This window comes from Colossoma macropomum, unplaced genomic scaffold (assembly GCF_904425465.1).
Source record: "Colossoma macropomum unplaced genomic scaffold, Colossoma_macropomum, whole genome shotgun sequence".
Taxonomy (NCBI): domain Eukaryota; kingdom Metazoa; phylum Chordata; class Actinopteri; order Characiformes; family Serrasalmidae; genus Colossoma; species Colossoma macropomum.
This window is the reverse complement of record NW_023494802.1, coordinates 39,098,648-39,115,342: the sequence shown is the minus strand read 5'-3', so window position 1 is coordinate 39,115,342 and position 16,695 is coordinate 39,098,648. Positions and strand designations below refer to the sequence as shown.

Sequence of the window (16,695 nt, the reverse complement as noted above, 5' to 3'; positions counted from 1 at the left end):
AAGGCTAGGTTCGTGGGTCAGAACTCATAACGGGAACGCATATCTGGGGACAAACTGTTCTCCCGCTAACAGGGGCCCTCCAAACCCCAACCCAGAATTCCTCTGGTCCGGCTCTTTAGCATCCAGAGTACAATCAGGAACACAGGCAGAACAAGCGAGCTAAAGAAATGTTGCTTTTTATCTGCCATCCAAACTAACGCTACACCCATGTGTTAATGACAGGCTTCCCATACAAAAAATAAATAGTAAAGTTCAAGTATATTTCCTAAGGATACTTTACGTAGTAAGTATACTAATATCTGTGTACTAGCAGTTTACTTGTAAGTGTACTATTTCAGTACTTCTTGGGATTAAATTGGCCCACTTTAGTGTACAAATGTGTACTTTTCAGTACTCTTTAGCTGTAAGAAGAGTAAACTTTGTCAACACAACTAGTTTACATTTACGTATATATAGTATATAGTATATAAATATGTACAAGTATGTGTGTGTACAAGTATAAGTACAGGCCAAATCTCTTTCTGCATGCTCGTCAGTATAAGCCAAGAATACTTACATATAATTTTGTATAATAATATATTTGATAAGTAGATAAAAAGCTGAGAGCTCACACACTGATATATAGTTTAAAAGAAGAAACCAAAACATTGAATTGGGGTGAAATATTGCTTGTTCTGCGCTGCGTCTTCTCTCTCGTACATCTGATCCGGAGAGTTTAAACCGTGTTCTTCTTGTGCTAAATGTGCTTTCAGCTCATGTTTGAGGCTTCGGTCTCTGTTTGGCTACAAAAGCTGCTGTTAAAGTCTCCCAACAGCAAGTCTGACACCACTGTGCATCTGCTTTTAAAAGGGGAACAAAATAGGTGCCAGACTGGCAGCCGCGGCTCAAACTGTCATAAATCGTGCTGAACATGTAGGCAGCCAGATGTGTAATAGCTCCACCCACTTTCTCTAAGATCTTCCCTCAAATCCACATCAACGCTGTGCAAAGAAAAACAAGCATCTCTAATGAATGGTAACTTTACAGGAGAGGGAGAAAACGATCTTAACTTCAACGTAAGTTAATGTAAGGAGATTCTGTTACAAGCAGTTTTGGAGCCTTTCTGCTGTTTTATGCATCATGAAGTTTTCTCACAACGTAAAGACCAGCTGCTGAGCTCAATGTCAAAAAATAAAAATGGCAAAAACTGGAAATGCTTGTTGTTTTTGGTCAGTGATGATATGCATGAGAACAAGAAGTGTATTCATTACACACACGGCCCATAACTGTGAGATCATGTGGTCAGAATGCGTCTGGAGCTGCAGTGGAGCTCTCGGTGCAGTGACCCTGTAGAGTCTCCAGTCTCAGGTGTGACTGAGTGTCTGTGTGCAGGTGTAGGAGTGATGACCTGGTCTCCTTTAGCCTGCGGCCTGATCACAGGAAAATACTGCGACGGAGTGCCGGACACGTCCCGCGCCGCTCTGAAGGTCGGTGTGAAATACAGAACTGTATAGACTGCACTGTCAGGAATAAGAGTTCTGTAGAGGTACATTTTTGTTCTTCAAGGTACAAACAGTGTAAATGTAGCCTCAGAGGTTCAACAGTGGTTCCAGCTGTCCACCTTAAATAATCTTTTCACAGAGGAAATGTGTGCATTATCTTAGCTTATCGTAACTACTGACATAACTCTACATAAATGTTCATAGAGCTTCACTGGAAGAGATCAGACTAAAAACACTGACCTTTTAGTACGAACACCTCAACATCATGAACTCCACACACCTGCTTCAGTTTAAATAGAGAGAGAGGTCTTTCTGTTGTTTATTTTCAGGATTCATTTAAAACATTCCCAGATTTTTAAAGTTCTATGAGACTTCTGGACCCCACTGCGTCGGCCTGTTTATACCCTGCAGTAACGTGTTTTTGGTGATCAGATCACATTTGGATTTCACTGCATGAAAAGCCAGATGTGAACAAACCCCAGGACGCCCTGTGAGCGCATAATGATCAGATCACTCAAACCACATTCGGAGGACCAGAGACGGATCTGACCGCATTTAACACAAACATAAACAGAACGTGATTTTAATATCTGTATACCATGACGTGAAGGAGATGCTGGCAGGTGAAAGTGAAAACAGAGTCTGTCTAAAGTTTATCCAGATATGATCCGGACGCGAAATGCAAGATGTAATCAGGCTCTGACAGTGGTGTGTGTGTGTGTGTGTGTGTGTGTGTCTGCAGGGGTACGAGTGGCTGAAGGAGAAGGTTCAGAGTGATGAAGGTCGGAGGCAGATGATGAAGATTAAGGAGATAAACACTGTGGCAGAGCGACTGGGCTGCACCGCCGCTCAGCTCGCTATAGGTACATAAACACACCTCATACATAACCACCTTCTGAACGTCGTCAGGGTCAAAATACATCAATAAATCGAAAATGCGAGACAGATGTCATTTTTATTTATTTACTGTTGCCTCAAGCTTTACAGCACGAGGCAACAGTCTTCTTCAAACTGAATGTAAGTTGATGTAAAGAGCTTTTATTCCAGTCATTTTAGAGCCTTTCTGTTCTAAAATGGATGAATGACAGCTGCTGAGCTCAAAGTGGATATTAAGGGTTTTACACAGCGATGATTTCCTCTGAGCTCACAGTGATGACTGAGGGACAGTTTATCAAACTGCAAACAAACCTGGTTCTGTTCTTCGTACCACAGAGGAGGCGGCTGATTGGGCTTCTTATTGATCAGACCAATCAATTATGTAATATCAAAGTTTAAAGTTTATAACTTCCCCTTTAACTTACACGGTGGAACATTGTGTATTAGCATATTGGACTGTTGTGATGTCGTCAGTGTACCTACACCACTTATGGGCTACTTTGATGTCATCAGTGCCGCCTGTATCTTATAGACTACCATGATGTCATCAGTGCGGACTGCCATTTATGAGTCATGGTGATGTCATCAGCGTAGCCTGCTGGAGTTGTATTGGTTATTCAGTAAGAGTACGCCAGTGACAAACAATATACGGGTTCCAGCTACCACATCTGTTTCGACTGTGCTCCATCATGCTATGCAATATATGGGCTACAGGAAAAAGCTGGATGTGGCCCAGATTACAGCCATATTAAATTCACTGTCCGGACAGGAACAGGAACTAATCCTCACCTTTCATGCAGGCATTCTTTCCTCATCTTTCTCTCTTTCTTAGTTCTTTATTTACCTCCATCATTTCTCCACTCTTAATTCAATGTATTCTATCAGGATTTCAGTCATTAGAAACTTTCTGAAGCTCTGATTTCCCCCTCCCGCCTTCAGCATGGTGCATGAGGAGTGAGGGAGTGAGCTGTGTTCTGCTCGGCGTTTCAAGCACAGAACAGTTACTCGAGAACCTCGGAGCCATCAAGGTAACACACATATACTTAAAACATATCCACATGTGTTCATACAGGTGTTAACGCTTCTCTCTCTCTCTCTCTCTCTCTCTCTGTCAGGTTCTGTCTCTTTTAACTCCTGACCTCGTTGCGCAGATGGACTCTGTTCTGGGAAACACGCCACAGTCCAAGAAAGAAACACGCCGCTAAAAGAGAGAGAGAGAGAGAGAGAGAGAGAGAGAGAGAGAGAGAGAGAAAGAGAGAGAGGGAGAGGGAGAGGGAGAGAGAGAGGAATAGAGAGAGAAATTTCATCAGGGAGGAGAGAGACTCAGTCTTCTCCTTTAAACTAACTTCACTGTGATAATATAAGAGCTTACAGTAATATATGTGTATCTGTTTATTATGATCATCCAGACATCATCACATTTATGCAAATTATTTATGTTTACGGCATTCAGTAGACACTCTTATCCAGGGCGACTTACGGAAGGGCTTTGTTGTCCACTCTGAGAATGTACCCTTCAGCTCAAACACTGCCCGAAAACAAAAGCCAGAGCCGAAACACAAAAAGATACAGAGTTAAACACAACACACGAGCAACACATACATTTCAATAGGTACTAAACTCAGTGCTCACTTAAGTGCTCCACAAAGAGACGGTCTTCAGTCTGTGTTTGAAGACCACGAGAGACTCTGCTGTTCGGACAGCCAGTGGAATTGGTTCCACCACCTGGACTCCAGGACAGAGGAGAGTCCAGATGCTCCTCTTCCACACGTCTTGAAGGATGGCGAGTCGAGCTGAGCTGTACTTGAAGCTCGAAGGGTTCGAGGTACAGTTCGAGTTTTGACCATTCCCATCAAGTAGGGAGGGGCTGGACCGTATTCAGCTTTGTAGGCATCAGGGTTTTAAATCTGTGGAGTGGAGTGACGTGACTGAACCGTGCTGCTGTATTCTAGATCAGAATAGATCCACAAACACTAACCCTTTAACAGTCGAGCAGATATGCATTCAACTGTAGAAATGTATTAAACCTCAGAGGAACCTTCAAAGGAATGCTTTGACCAAATATGCTAATGCAGCTAACAGTGGCTGAATGCTAGGAGGCCCTTTAGCACTGTGTGTGTAAGTTCATTCTAACTAGCCCTGCTAGCATGCAGTCACTCTTAGTCATGATACTGGCTCTTTTAAGCAAAGCAACCCTGCCCCCTAGTGGATAATGTGTGTGCATGAGACTACACTGTAAGTGTACCAAACCTCAGAGGAACCTATAGGGTGCAGTCTGAATAAAACATGTTAATGTGGCTAACAGTGGCTGAGGGCCATTTGCTGATACAAGAACTGTTAGCCATGTTGACATTTCTATGCAAAAAGATGAATAAAACAAAGAAACAAAAAACAAATATCTGAATGAATGGATACTATACATGTGTAAAACCTGTAAATGTGTAGAATCTCTATGTAAGCAGCCTGACTAAAATACGCTAATATGGCCAGCAGTGGCTAAATGCTAGGAGGTCTGTAAGCATTGCATGGAGCTGCAGAGAGATCATGCTAATTAGTTCTGCTAGCATGCAAGTCACGTTATTGTTATAGATATTGTAGGTTGTTTTAGATTCATTGATACTACTGAAAAATACTGCCCTCTAGTGGATAGTGTGTGTAGATGTAGGTAGTTGTAGGCTTTGGGCTGTGGGTGAAGGTTTGCACCACTTACTGTTTACACAGGCTGTAACATACCATGCTAATAATGCCACATGCTAAAAACATGCTAGGCTCAAACTGCACTCTGGAAATGTTAGCATTATGAAGAAGTTGAGATAAGTTGATTGGTGATGGGGTACCTTCGGCCCCACTTCAGAAAACATGAGACACTTTCAAACGAGCTAAGTTACAGCTCTACAGTGAATTGGAAATGGTTACGCGTCCACTTGCATGAATAAAAAACACAGTTTTACAATTGTGAAAATTAAAAGTCATTACATGGAAAAACGAAGGAATCCTGAAGATTCTGCACTATTTCTTAATCATTATTTTAACTTTGTGATATTGACCGTATTTAAGGCCTTTGAACAAAAAGGTCGGAATTTTTTAGTCTGATATCTTCCAGTGAAGCTTGTGTTCCAATGACTTTCATGTGGATTTGATCTGCTCATTAGAGGCTTTTGCGCAAACTTGTGGAGCTCAAGCATCTTTAAAGTAAAAGAGGGACAAACTAAGAATACTAAGAAGTTCTGAAATTCGTGTTAAAATTTGGTAAGATTCTACTTTTCGCTCAGATTGTCATGCTGGTAATATAATTTGAAGTAAAAATGTATTAAAGTAATATAAAATAGCAGCATTTTCACCTGCGCTCTCAGACTGTTGGACTATGTATCTTATATTCTGAGTGATGTGCTAGTGAAGTGCAGCGTTAGCTGAATGTTCCCTGTGTGTGTTTAATATCTGATGGGGTACACTGAGAGCTCAGAGTCTGAACATTACAGTTGTATTGAATCCTGTAGCTGAACCTGCATGACAATAAAAACTGGACTGAGATGAAAATTCTTGTCCCAGTGCTTATTTATCCCTCTGTAACCAGAGAAGCCAGAGGTCGATCATTCATGCTCAGATAGGTAAGATCCTCTGCCGGATTATGTTCCAACAGCTTCCTTAAACCTGAAAGTTCACACCTCTGCTGATGGTTTGAGCTGATCCCCTGGTTCCCAGAGTGAGTCCTGGAGAAGTTGTGCTCAGGTATAACTCAACACAACGGAGCTTCCTCACAACTGAAATAGATAAATTACACCAGATCTAGTAAGTGTGGAAAGAGGAAGTTGCATCGCTAACAATCACCTGTACACATACTTACATGATATACATTTTGCATTTACAGCATTTGACAGACACTCGTACTCAGAGTGACTTACAATGTGATCATTTTACACAGGGAGGTGAAAGTAGTGTTAGGAGTCTTGCCCAAGGACTCATATTGGTATATTGGTTTACCCAGGCAGGGACTGAACCACAGTCTACAACGTAGAAGGCAGAGCTGTTCTTCAGTAAAGTCTCTGTTCTAGTGCGGTTCTGCGCTCTTCCTCACAGTAACTGAGATCTTCCTCGTCTCCTCTTCTGTAGAGTCTCTGTTCTAGTGCGGTTCTGCGCTCTTCCTCACATTAACTGAGATCTTCCTCGTCTCCTCTTCTGTAGAGTCTCTGTTCTAGTGCGGTTCTGCGCTCTTCCTCACAGTAACTGAGATCTTCCTCGTCTCCTCTTCTGTAGAGTCTCTGTTCTAGTGCAGTTCTGCGCTCTTCCTTACAGTAACTGAGATCTTCCTCGTCTCCTCTTCTGTAGAGTCTCTGTTCTAGTGCGGTTCTGCGCTCTTCCTCACAGTAACTGAGATCTTCCTCGTCTCCTCTTCTGTCTTCAGTGTGAGAAATGAGGAACAGTCACTCTTCACTCCAAACTCTGGGGAAACTGGGCGAGTTTTCAGATTTACAGATCTGCTGCAGCTCATTGTAAAGTTTTTCAGAGGAATCCGGGCAGAGTTACAGTTTCTAGACCATGAAGGACCAACTGGGTGAACCAGTCTGCTACAGCGCCACCCTGAGGCAGAGCAGTGCTGCAGCTCTAGTTAGTTAAAAACACCAAAGACAGAAGCTGATTGTGGGGGAAGCAGATAAACAATGGCTTCACAGACATTCAGGGGGCCCAATAGATTAATTGGAGATCCCAGACCCCCTGTATTTCACGCCTTGATCTCTCCATTTATACATTAACCTAAACCCAGATCCAGACCACTAAAAGCCATAGACGGTCAAGGTTTGAAATTTACACAAACAGGATAGTCAATTTAAACATTATCTTCTAACCTCATTCACATTTCCACATCATATCTTCATAAAGAGTGAATTAGCTGATACCAAACATGATAAATCCATTCAATATATTAAAATTGTTATACCTAAAGTCAGTGGTGGACGAAGTACACAAGTCATGTACTTGCGTTAAAGTAGAGATACCCAAGGTAAAATATTACTCCAGTAAAAGTTCCTCCCTTTAGACCTCCACTTGAGTAAAAGTACAAAAGTATTTGCCTTCAAATGTACTTAAGTATCAAAAGTAAAAGTACTAAAAGATTAATTATGACTGATGTCCTATTATCAGTTTTATAACAAGACTCTGCTTCATTCCACCTTCTGCTATTGCGGACGCTGCATGTGACGTCATCCACTTGACCATCGCGAAGGTGCAAAACCAGAGCTCTAGTGCATTCATCGCAGTGTCTGGGGACTTCAATCATGTTACCCTCTCATCATGTCTGCCCACTTTCAACCAGTTTGTGGACTGCAAGGTGTGACAAAGTCTCTGCTGAACCAGAAGAAAAGAGCATTTATGGCAGGAAACAGGGAGGAACTGAAGAGGTACAAAAAGAGCTCAAAACCTCAAATAAAAATGGCCAAAAAAGGAGTACAGCTCCAAGCTGAAAAACAAACTAGAGCTGAATAACACGTGATGTGTGGAGAGGCCTAAAAGACATCACTGGCTCCAACCAAGGCAGCCCTATTCCAGCAGAGGGAAAGCGTGAATGGGCGAATGAGTTAAACCAGTTCTTTGTGCGGTTTGACGATGGCTCCTCTCCTGATCTACTGTGACCATCAGCAACCACTGTCTGCAATGGACACATCTCACCCTCCCCCCAGAACTGGAATGTCCAGTGATTATACATTCATTGCTAATCAGGTGAAGATTGAACTGAACAAACTCAAGCAGAGCGAAGCAGCGGGACCTGATGTCATTGAACCCAGGGTGCTGAAACTGTGCGCGGAGCAGCTGTGTGGAATTCTTCAGCACATCTTCAGTCTGAGCTGCAGCCTGAAGAGAGTCCCAGTTATGTGGAAATCATCTTGTGTGGTTTCTGCCCCCAAGAAAAGACAACCGACAGCACTGAATGATTACCGACTGGTTGCACTGACATCCCACTTAATAAAGACACTTGAAAGGCTGATGCTCATCTGAGACCTCAAAACAGCTCTTGACCCTCTACAGTTTGCAAATCAGGATGGCATTGGAGTGGATGATGCAGTTTTCTACCTGCTGGACAGAACATACTCTCACCTGGACACATCAGGCAGCACTGTGAGGATCATGTTCTTCGATTTCTCCAGTGCATTCAACACCATACAGCCTGTGCTTTTAGGGGAGAAGCTACGGCTGATGCAAGTGGATGAATCTGTCATCTCATGGATAATGGACTATCTGACTGGACGACCCCAGTATGTGCGACTGCAGGGCTGTGTCTCAGACAAGGCTGTGTGCAGTGTTGGGGACCCCAGTGGACTGTGTTAGCTCCACTCCTGTTCAATCTGTACACCTCTGACTTCAGGTACAACACAGAGTCGTGTCATCTGCAAAAATTCTCTGATGACACGGCCATTGTGGGGTGCATGAGGAATGGACAGGAAGAGGAATACAGGAAGCTGGTGAAAGACTTTGTTGACTGGTGTAAGCTGAACCAGCTGCAGCTAAACATCAGTAAGACTAAGGAGACGGTGCTGGACTTTAGGAATTCCAAACCTGCCTTGTCACCAGAACAGAGGATGCTCAACAAGCTGTTAGCCATCTTGGACAACACCTGCATGTTACACTGGATAAACAGAGAAGCCTAATCAGTGCAGACTGTTACAACTGTGCTGTGTTAAAGAGCCGTGTGAGATCTTTCTTACTCACTGATATACAGCTCTACAGCGAGTCTCCTTACTGCAGAGACGGCACTGATCTCCTGCTGTGTGAACTGAGCTGAACCACATCACTATATTAGCTCTCCTGTTAATACAGAATGTGCAATATGTCACAACTATTACTGTAATGACACTTTGACTATGCACTTTACACTATAATATTGATGCAACTCAGAGTTAGTTATGTCCATAATATTTGCTTTTAGTTTACCTCATACCACTCAGTGCCTGCTGTCATGTAAATACAACAAATCTGTCTCATATGCCATGTAACTATATACATAAATATACTTTATTTTTTTTCTCTTGTACTTTAACTCGTCTAGATTTATGTCTATTTTCTATTTTTCTGCATAGTATATGTAAGTGTATGTGCAATTATATGTCTTGCTACTGAAACACTGCAATTTCCCTCTGGGATCAATAAAGTTCTATCTACCTGTCTTACTCCAGTGTCACTCTTGGTAAACCAATCTTTTAACAGAATGTCATTAATAAAAAAAAATTATAAGCACAAAACACTGAAGGCAAATAATTTCCATTAGGTAGAACCAAGTGGCTCTGAAATCACTTTTTACAAAGATTTTAGTTACAAGTTTAAGTTTAATAAAAACTTGCTTTAAACTCAGATTCACAAATTAGTTTCCTTTACTAAACTGCATCTGTAGGTCTCTGTTCATAAACATACTAGACAAAACTAATTTACTATAAAATGAAAGTGTTTGTATAAATTCAGAAAAAAGACATCAGTCACAACTGCATATAAGTACATATTTCTATATTGTGGTCTATTTACACAAAGTTAGGTTAGTTCATCATTTATGTTGAATAGACTCTCCCAAAATTTTACACTGCTGCACTGATGTTGAACCGTGTGCTGCACTGGGTCGGTATGACCAACAGGTCAAAACAAGCTCAAAACAAAGTGACCGCTGTGCCCTGATTGGTGTTCTTGCGTCGCACTTCTTTTGTTTTGACATGTTTTTATACACACAAACTAAAAGGAAAGACAGATTTTTCACATAAGATATTTGACTTTGAAATGTAGTGGAGCAAAAGTAAAAAGTCACTCAAAATGGAAAACCTCCTTAGGTACAGTAACCAGTTACATTGACTTACTGTCCACCACTGCTTAAAGTTTACATCAAAACTAAGACAGAATATAAAAATGTAAACACATCCTGAACTTGAAGCGCTGCCATACAAGCAGAGTTTACTTTAAATCTCTGCACATCACCAAAATGGCTAAGGTTTGCTTGCTGAGGGTAAAGTGATCTTTTCCCCATTAAGACACTACAGAACTGTTCCAGCTAAACAATAAACGTATTCTCTTCTCTTGGTTGAAAGGTTTTTAATAAATGTGATGAATGCAGCATAACCGGACCACTAGTGGGAACCATATAACCTGTTATACCAGAGGTCCTCAAATACAGTTTCTGGGCTTGTAGTCCACTAAAGAGTTGGACAAACTTAATACAATTAGTCATCATACCTACCAGCAAATACAATAATCAGGAACTGGATTCAAGGTCTGGAAGTGAAAACCTCTCATCACCATCAAATTAGGTCACCTACAGATAAGGTCATCTCACAAGAATGAAAGCTTGACAGCCTGTTAGCGTCAAACAGCCCCAGGTAGATTCTTCTGTATGCATTGGATAAAGACTACACAAGCCACAGCAACATTCAAGAGAACCGAGTTTTATTCAGGGATGAAGAATCCAGGAGGCTTTGAACTGGTGGAGTCTGTGAGGTCATGCACAGATCGACCGCCACACATGCTCAGACGCTGCAGAATTATGGGACATTGACACTCACTTGGACAGCCACAATCCCCTGGAACAGTCAGGCAAAGTAAAACCCTTCACTCCTTTAGAAGGTTGAGGCTCTGATAACTTCAAATAGAAACAGCCTTTCTTCAAGTGTAGATGTTTCTCACCACAGATGATTGAGCAGGACAAACCCTAATCAATGCTGGAGCACCAAATCCAGAAGAGCTAAACCCTTCAAGTCCTTAAAAGATTAAGACTTCCAACTTCAGAGGGAAGGAGCCATTGCTCAAGCTTAGGTGTTCCTTACTGTAGATGCTGAAGCTCCAGCACAGATCAGGGTTAATCCTGCTCCAACAAGAGCAACACAGTTCACGGAGAGTTGGATCAGCAGAACCACTGAACTCTGGCAGTGCTGCTGCTCCAGACCTGGCAGTGAGGAACCCAGCCTGAAGTCTCACTTTACCTTCACATTTTCTCCTCATGTCAGCACTACTACCTCTGCAGAATCCCCAGAGCCTGAACCTTCATCTCCATCACCCTGGAACAGCTGTTTTGCTTCACCTTTGCTCTCTGGACAGAAAGATTTAAGACAAGATCAACATGGTGCCAAGGCCAGGTTACCAAACACCACCAAAACTATCCTACAGGCAAAGTATTCTTACTGCAGTGCTCAGGTACTGCAGAGAAACACTCTATAGAACATGGGTGTCCAATCCTGGTCTAGGAGGTCTACTACCCTGTAGTTCAGACCCGACACACCATGTTGCAATATTCAAATGCACTTGAAGGCCTTCTTTAGCTGGATCAGGTGTGATAGATTAGGACTGGAGCCATACTCCACAGGGTGGTAGATCTCCAGGACCAGGATTGGGCACCCCTGCCTTAAAACATCCAGTTTCTATATTCACAGAGGCTAAGACTCAATTTTCAGTTCAACCATAAGACAGTATAACAGCTGCAATAATAGCCCAGTAAACAGTGAAAGTGCCCAAACCTCTGCCTCAGCCGGGCTAAGATGAGCCCCTCTGCACGTGCCTGCTCATGCTCAGCCAGAGACCCAAACACTGCAACAAGAGAGGATCAGCCAAACTACTCAACATACAGACCAGCAACATACCAGAACCTCAGAGGGGAACTCACCATTAGAGACAAGCACAATCAGAAGAAATCCCACAATGACTCTCTGGGGAACCATACTGAAGACCAACAGCTACCCAGCCTAAAGAGAACCACTCTACACTGCAGTGCAGAAGGGTCTTTAAATAGCAGCAGTGATGGAGCTCAGGTGTGCACCTCACCTGGACATCATTAAGAAGGTTGGCCCGAAAGCTGATCTGACACTCTAATCAGCCAACTGCTGGGCAATCAGTGGTTTCACCAAAACATCTCAGACAACTGTACAGTTATTAGATCAGCTGCAGTTTGTAATCAGTTTCCTAGACAGGGATTAAGCCTAGTCCTGGACTATATTCTCCTTTCAGTCAACACAATTCAAAAGCCTGTGTAATGTAGAATCAAGCTTAATGCTTGTTTGGGATACCAACTCTAAGGGGCTATTGCTCTGTCATTAGCTTAGCACCAGTACAGTCTCAGTTATCACAGGTTTGGCAAACTGGTAATTTAAGGGGTTTAACATGCAGCTGTGGGTAAAATTAAACCTGATTTATCTGTCAAAACAAGCAGATCCACCTGATCCACCACTAAATAGCCACTAAGCTGGATGCAGTGTAAACTTAAGTCATGATTAGCCCAGCCAAAACAAAACACTACATAATAGAAACACATTTCACTATTTAAAGTCTTTCATTTCAAGTTTATCAGATGCTCCATACATTATGACATTTCATGCTATATGTATAATTAAAGGTCTTCCTTCAGTTCATTTACACTTACAGCACACAATAGCTGCCTATTTTATTTCAGGCCTAATCTACCACAGCAATGTAAGGCCGTGTTCAGACTGCAGGCAAACTAGATTTGGTTCTCAAATCAGTTCTTTTTAGGTCGTCTGTCTGCTCTGTTATTTGCAAGTGATCAGACCGGATTTGTGCATCTAGACATCACCAGTCTATCTGCATGGGTTGCCATTGGTAACAACGTAGGCGTCAGTAACTACGTAGCTATGCTGGTGATGCGGATTTCAAACGCAGATGCAGGAGAGATGGAGGAGCATCATCTCACCCTCCAAACTCTTCAGAACTCTCTTCTTAATAATGAATCTTTGGAGCTCTTCTTGAATCCCAGTTTTTCAACATTGTTGTTTGTTCTGTTGTAGGCTATGCAAAAGGCTCACTGACATCCGATTTCAGCGACTAGAGCGCCCAGACTGAAACACATCTGTAAAAATGTAAAACCTCCAAATGTGATTTGGATCCGATTCACAAAAATTGATTTTGTGTGGTATTTTGCTGTCCGGAATATCAAAAATCAGTCTAGATACAATCTGGATGCAACAGAAATCAGATTTGGGCTGGCAGTCTGAACAAGGCCTTAGTTACACAAAGTCTTTGTGTGCTTTTTTTTTTTCTGAAGGACACTGGATTGAATGACTAGAGGTAGGGTTTACAGGTGAGTGGTACTCGCTGAGCAAGGCTACCCCCTGCACTGGTGCCTGTTGACACTTCAAAGATCCACTTGACCAGAAGCCTCTAGCGTGGTGCCGTATTGAACAGGCTTTCTCAAAGAGCCACTCTGCGTCCCACACTCATACTCATTTGCACAACTGGAACGCTTTAGTACCGCACACTGACCCCAGACTGCAAATCAGTTTGAATTGTTCAAATTAAGATGAACACTATGGCATTACATTTCCCTATTGAGTCAATAACAGGAACAACCTAAATATAGAACATCTTAGCTTCTAAGAACAGTACATTGTGAAAATCCTAAAATTAATCAAGGCTGCAGCAGTTAACAATTGCTGTAGTTCAGTATGGTATCTCATTGTGCGTTTAATTAAGCACTGTGGCATTTAATTAGAACATGCCATGAGGTGTACAGGACTTTGACAGAAGGTATATGAGCCTATGTATGGGATATTAAAGAAAACTGAGCAGAAAAGTCACTTCTGTTACAGTCATTGTGCCTTCAATCTCAGCAAAAACATGCCTTCAGTGGGTTTAAGATCAAACTCAGTTAATCCAGAGATAGTGGTATCCAGTGGCAGATGTGTTGGCTTTAGTTTAAGCCGCAGCTTCAGAGGACACAGCAAAGGTGTTTAAGAACTCACATGACCCTCTCAGGCTTAAACTCAGGTTAAACTCTAAACCAAAGTTAATAAGAGTGAAATTGCCTCAAAGAGCTTACAGCTGAAGAACTCTGATTCCCACAGCCAGTCCTGGAGAACCCATGAGCTTAATTCAGGGGACCTGGAGATCTACCACCCCAAAGACTTCATATGTAATTTCTGGCTCTCCTGAAGGCCTGCATTACCTGACGCAAAACTCTGCAGGGTGGCACAGCTCTAGGACCAGGAATGAGCACCCCTGTCTTCCTTGATGAGCTGAAACTGATTCTGTTCTGGATGAGGGAAAACTAGTGATTCATCAAGAAGTGACTTTGGTAACTTCTGAGCCAGTCAAAGACACCTGGCAGCTGGAAGACAATCCTGGTGAGAACTTTGATATTTGGAACCTAAATCTTACACTCCAGTGGTCAACAGTCCTGCACCTGGATGTCTACCCTTCTTCCTCACTTTAGCTCCAACCTTAATCTACTGAACATGACCCATTTAATTGAATATTCAAAAGTCCCTGATTAGCTGAAAGAGGGGTTAGTTTCAAGTTGAATGTGAAATACAACAGAACATAGATCTTCAGGTAACCACTGCTCAAACAAAATCATTTTACACCAAGACAGTGTGCTGTAATTTGCTTATTCAGTACACTGGGTGACTTGGCCATGGCTAGCCAATAACACTGTTTACTATATTCCTGAAAACTATCAGCACCATATTTCCATCCATCGCCCTGCTGAAAGTCTGGCTCTTTGGGCCTCAGCCTGGAAGCTTAAGTTAACACAGGGGTGCTCAATCCTGGTCCTTAAGATCTGATACTGTTCTCCACTATGATCTGTTCTATCCAATATGGTCGATCTCCAAGACTAGGATCACAGACTCCATGCTCCACATACAGTTGTGGATGGAACAGGTAACTTCCCAGGAGAAGGGCATACAAAACACAATGAGTAACAAATTTTCAAATTAAAAGAAACAAACACAAGAACTCATACTTGACACACCCAACCCAGTACACAAAAAGCTTGTTAAGCTCAACCTAATTAATAAGAATTTAGGTAGTGTGAGATGAAAACATCAACAGCCAGTGTTCAACTATGGCCATGGAGAGCCATTTTCCTGCAGGGTCTAGTTCCAACCACAGTCTAAAACCTACTCCAGCTAAGTAACTTCTTCATAGGACAGTGACTGGCTGAATCTGATGCATCAATGTTCAAGCCCAGTATGTTAGATGCAATTTGGAATTCAACTCTGCAGGAAGGTAGGCCTCCAGGACAAAGGTTGTGACCCCTGGTCTACATTCATGACCACTACCCAAGAATAAAAGTCAGAGCTGGACTGACAGCACAGCCTCAAGACGGCCCAAACAAGCACCAATTCTTGCAGGCTCCAATTAGAAATAAAAAAGCCACAGCAATTCAGGAAAACATTTATTCCAAGACAGAGAAGCAGTGAGGCATGCAGTTGGAGCCAGATGCTCAGATGCTGCAGGGTTATGGGATGTTGACAAATTCTCACTTGGACAGCTGCTTTCCCTGGAACAGCAAGACAAAGCAAAACTTTCACATCTTTAGAATGTTCTGTCTTGGATAATATCAAATGAAGTGTTTGCTCAAGCTGTCACATTCCTCTCTGCAGATGCTGCAGCTCCAGCACAGATTAGGGCTCATTCTGCTCCAACAAGAGCACCACAGTTCATGGGGTGCTGGATCAGCAGAACCACTGAATGCTGGCAGTGCTGCAGCACCAGGCCTGCCAGTGAGGAACCTGGCCAGAAAACTCACTTTACCTTCAGGTCTTCATCTCATGTTAGCACTACCAAGTCTGCAGAATCTCCAGAGCCTGAACCTTCATCTCCATCCCCCTGGAACAGCTGTTTTGCTCCACCTTTGGTCTCTGGACAGAGAGAGTTTAGACAAGATCAATATAGTGCAAGTAAAGCCAGGTTACTCAAGCACTGAGTAACTTTCAAGAACTGCAGTAGGCCCTGAAACTGGCTTCTTACTCTAGTTTTTAGTTCAACCATAAGACAGTATAACAGCTGCAATAATAGCCCAGTAAACAGTGAAAGTGCCCAAACCTCTGTAGTTTCTGATCAGCCGCGCTAAGATGAGCCCCTCTGCACATGCCTGCTCACGCTCAGCCAGAGACCCAAACACTGCAACAAGAGAGGATCAGCCAAACTGCTCAACATACAGACCAGCAACATACCAGAACCTCAGAGGGGAACTCACCATTAGAGACAAGCACAATCAGAAGAAATCCCACAATGACTCTCTGGGGAACCATACTGAAGACCAACAGATACCCAGCCTAAAGAGAACTACTCTACACTGCAGTGCAGAAAGGTCTTTAAATAGCAGCAGTGATGGAGCTCAGGTGTGCACCTCACCTGGACATTGTTAAGAAGGTTGCCCGAAAGCTGATCTGAGACTCACAGTGCAAACTGCTGGACAATCAGTGGTTTCCTCAAAACATCTGAGACAACTGTACAGTTATTAAAGGAGCTGCAGTTCCCAGACAGGGAAGCCTAGTCCTGGACTTTATTCTCCTTTCAATCAAAAATAAACATGATTCAAAACCCTTTGTAATCCAGAACTTAAGCTTAAAGCCTGTCT

General features: G+C 42.6%; 1 protein-coding gene and 2 long non-coding RNA genes across 4 annotated transcripts in view; 1 reads left to right on the top strand and 2 right to left on the bottom strand.

Annotated features, from left to right (window-relative positions):
• LOC118822232 (voltage-gated potassium channel subunit beta-1-like) overlaps window positions 1–3,945 on the top strand; it is a 26,713-nt gene extending 22,768 nt beyond the window's left edge. For both annotated transcript variants that reach the window (XM_036591172.1, XM_036591173.1), the window contains exons 11-14: window positions 1,372–1,466; window positions 2,224–2,344; window positions 3,297–3,385; window positions 3,473–3,945. In XM_036591172.1, coding sequence (XP_036447065.1) covers window positions 1,372–1,466; window positions 2,224–2,344; window positions 3,297–3,385; window positions 3,473–3,562 — 395 coding nt within the window. In that variant the 3' untranslated portion in view covers window positions 3,563–3,945. The remainder of the gene's footprint in view (window positions 1–1,371; window positions 1,467–2,223; window positions 2,345–3,296; window positions 3,386–3,472) is intronic.
• A 6,817-nt stretch (window positions 3,946–10,762) lies between these two features.
• LOC118822264 lies at window positions 10,763–12,087 on the bottom strand. The gene is made up of 4 exons (XR_005008441.1): window positions 11,983–12,087; window positions 11,837–11,906; window positions 11,306–11,412; window positions 10,763–10,906 (listed from the first exon to the last, which is right to left on the bottom strand). It is a non-coding gene; the product is annotated as an uncharacterized LOC118822264 (long non-coding RNA).
• Window positions 12,088–15,513: 3,426 nt separating this feature from the next.
• On the bottom strand, window positions 15,514–16,396 carry LOC118822259. Its single transcript, XR_005008436.1, has 4 exons — window positions 16,312–16,396; window positions 16,158–16,235; window positions 15,867–15,973; window positions 15,514–15,612 (listed from the first exon to the last, which is right to left on the bottom strand). It is a non-coding gene; the product is annotated as an uncharacterized LOC118822259 (long non-coding RNA).
• Between the last annotated feature and the right edge of the window lie 299 nt (window positions 16,397–16,695).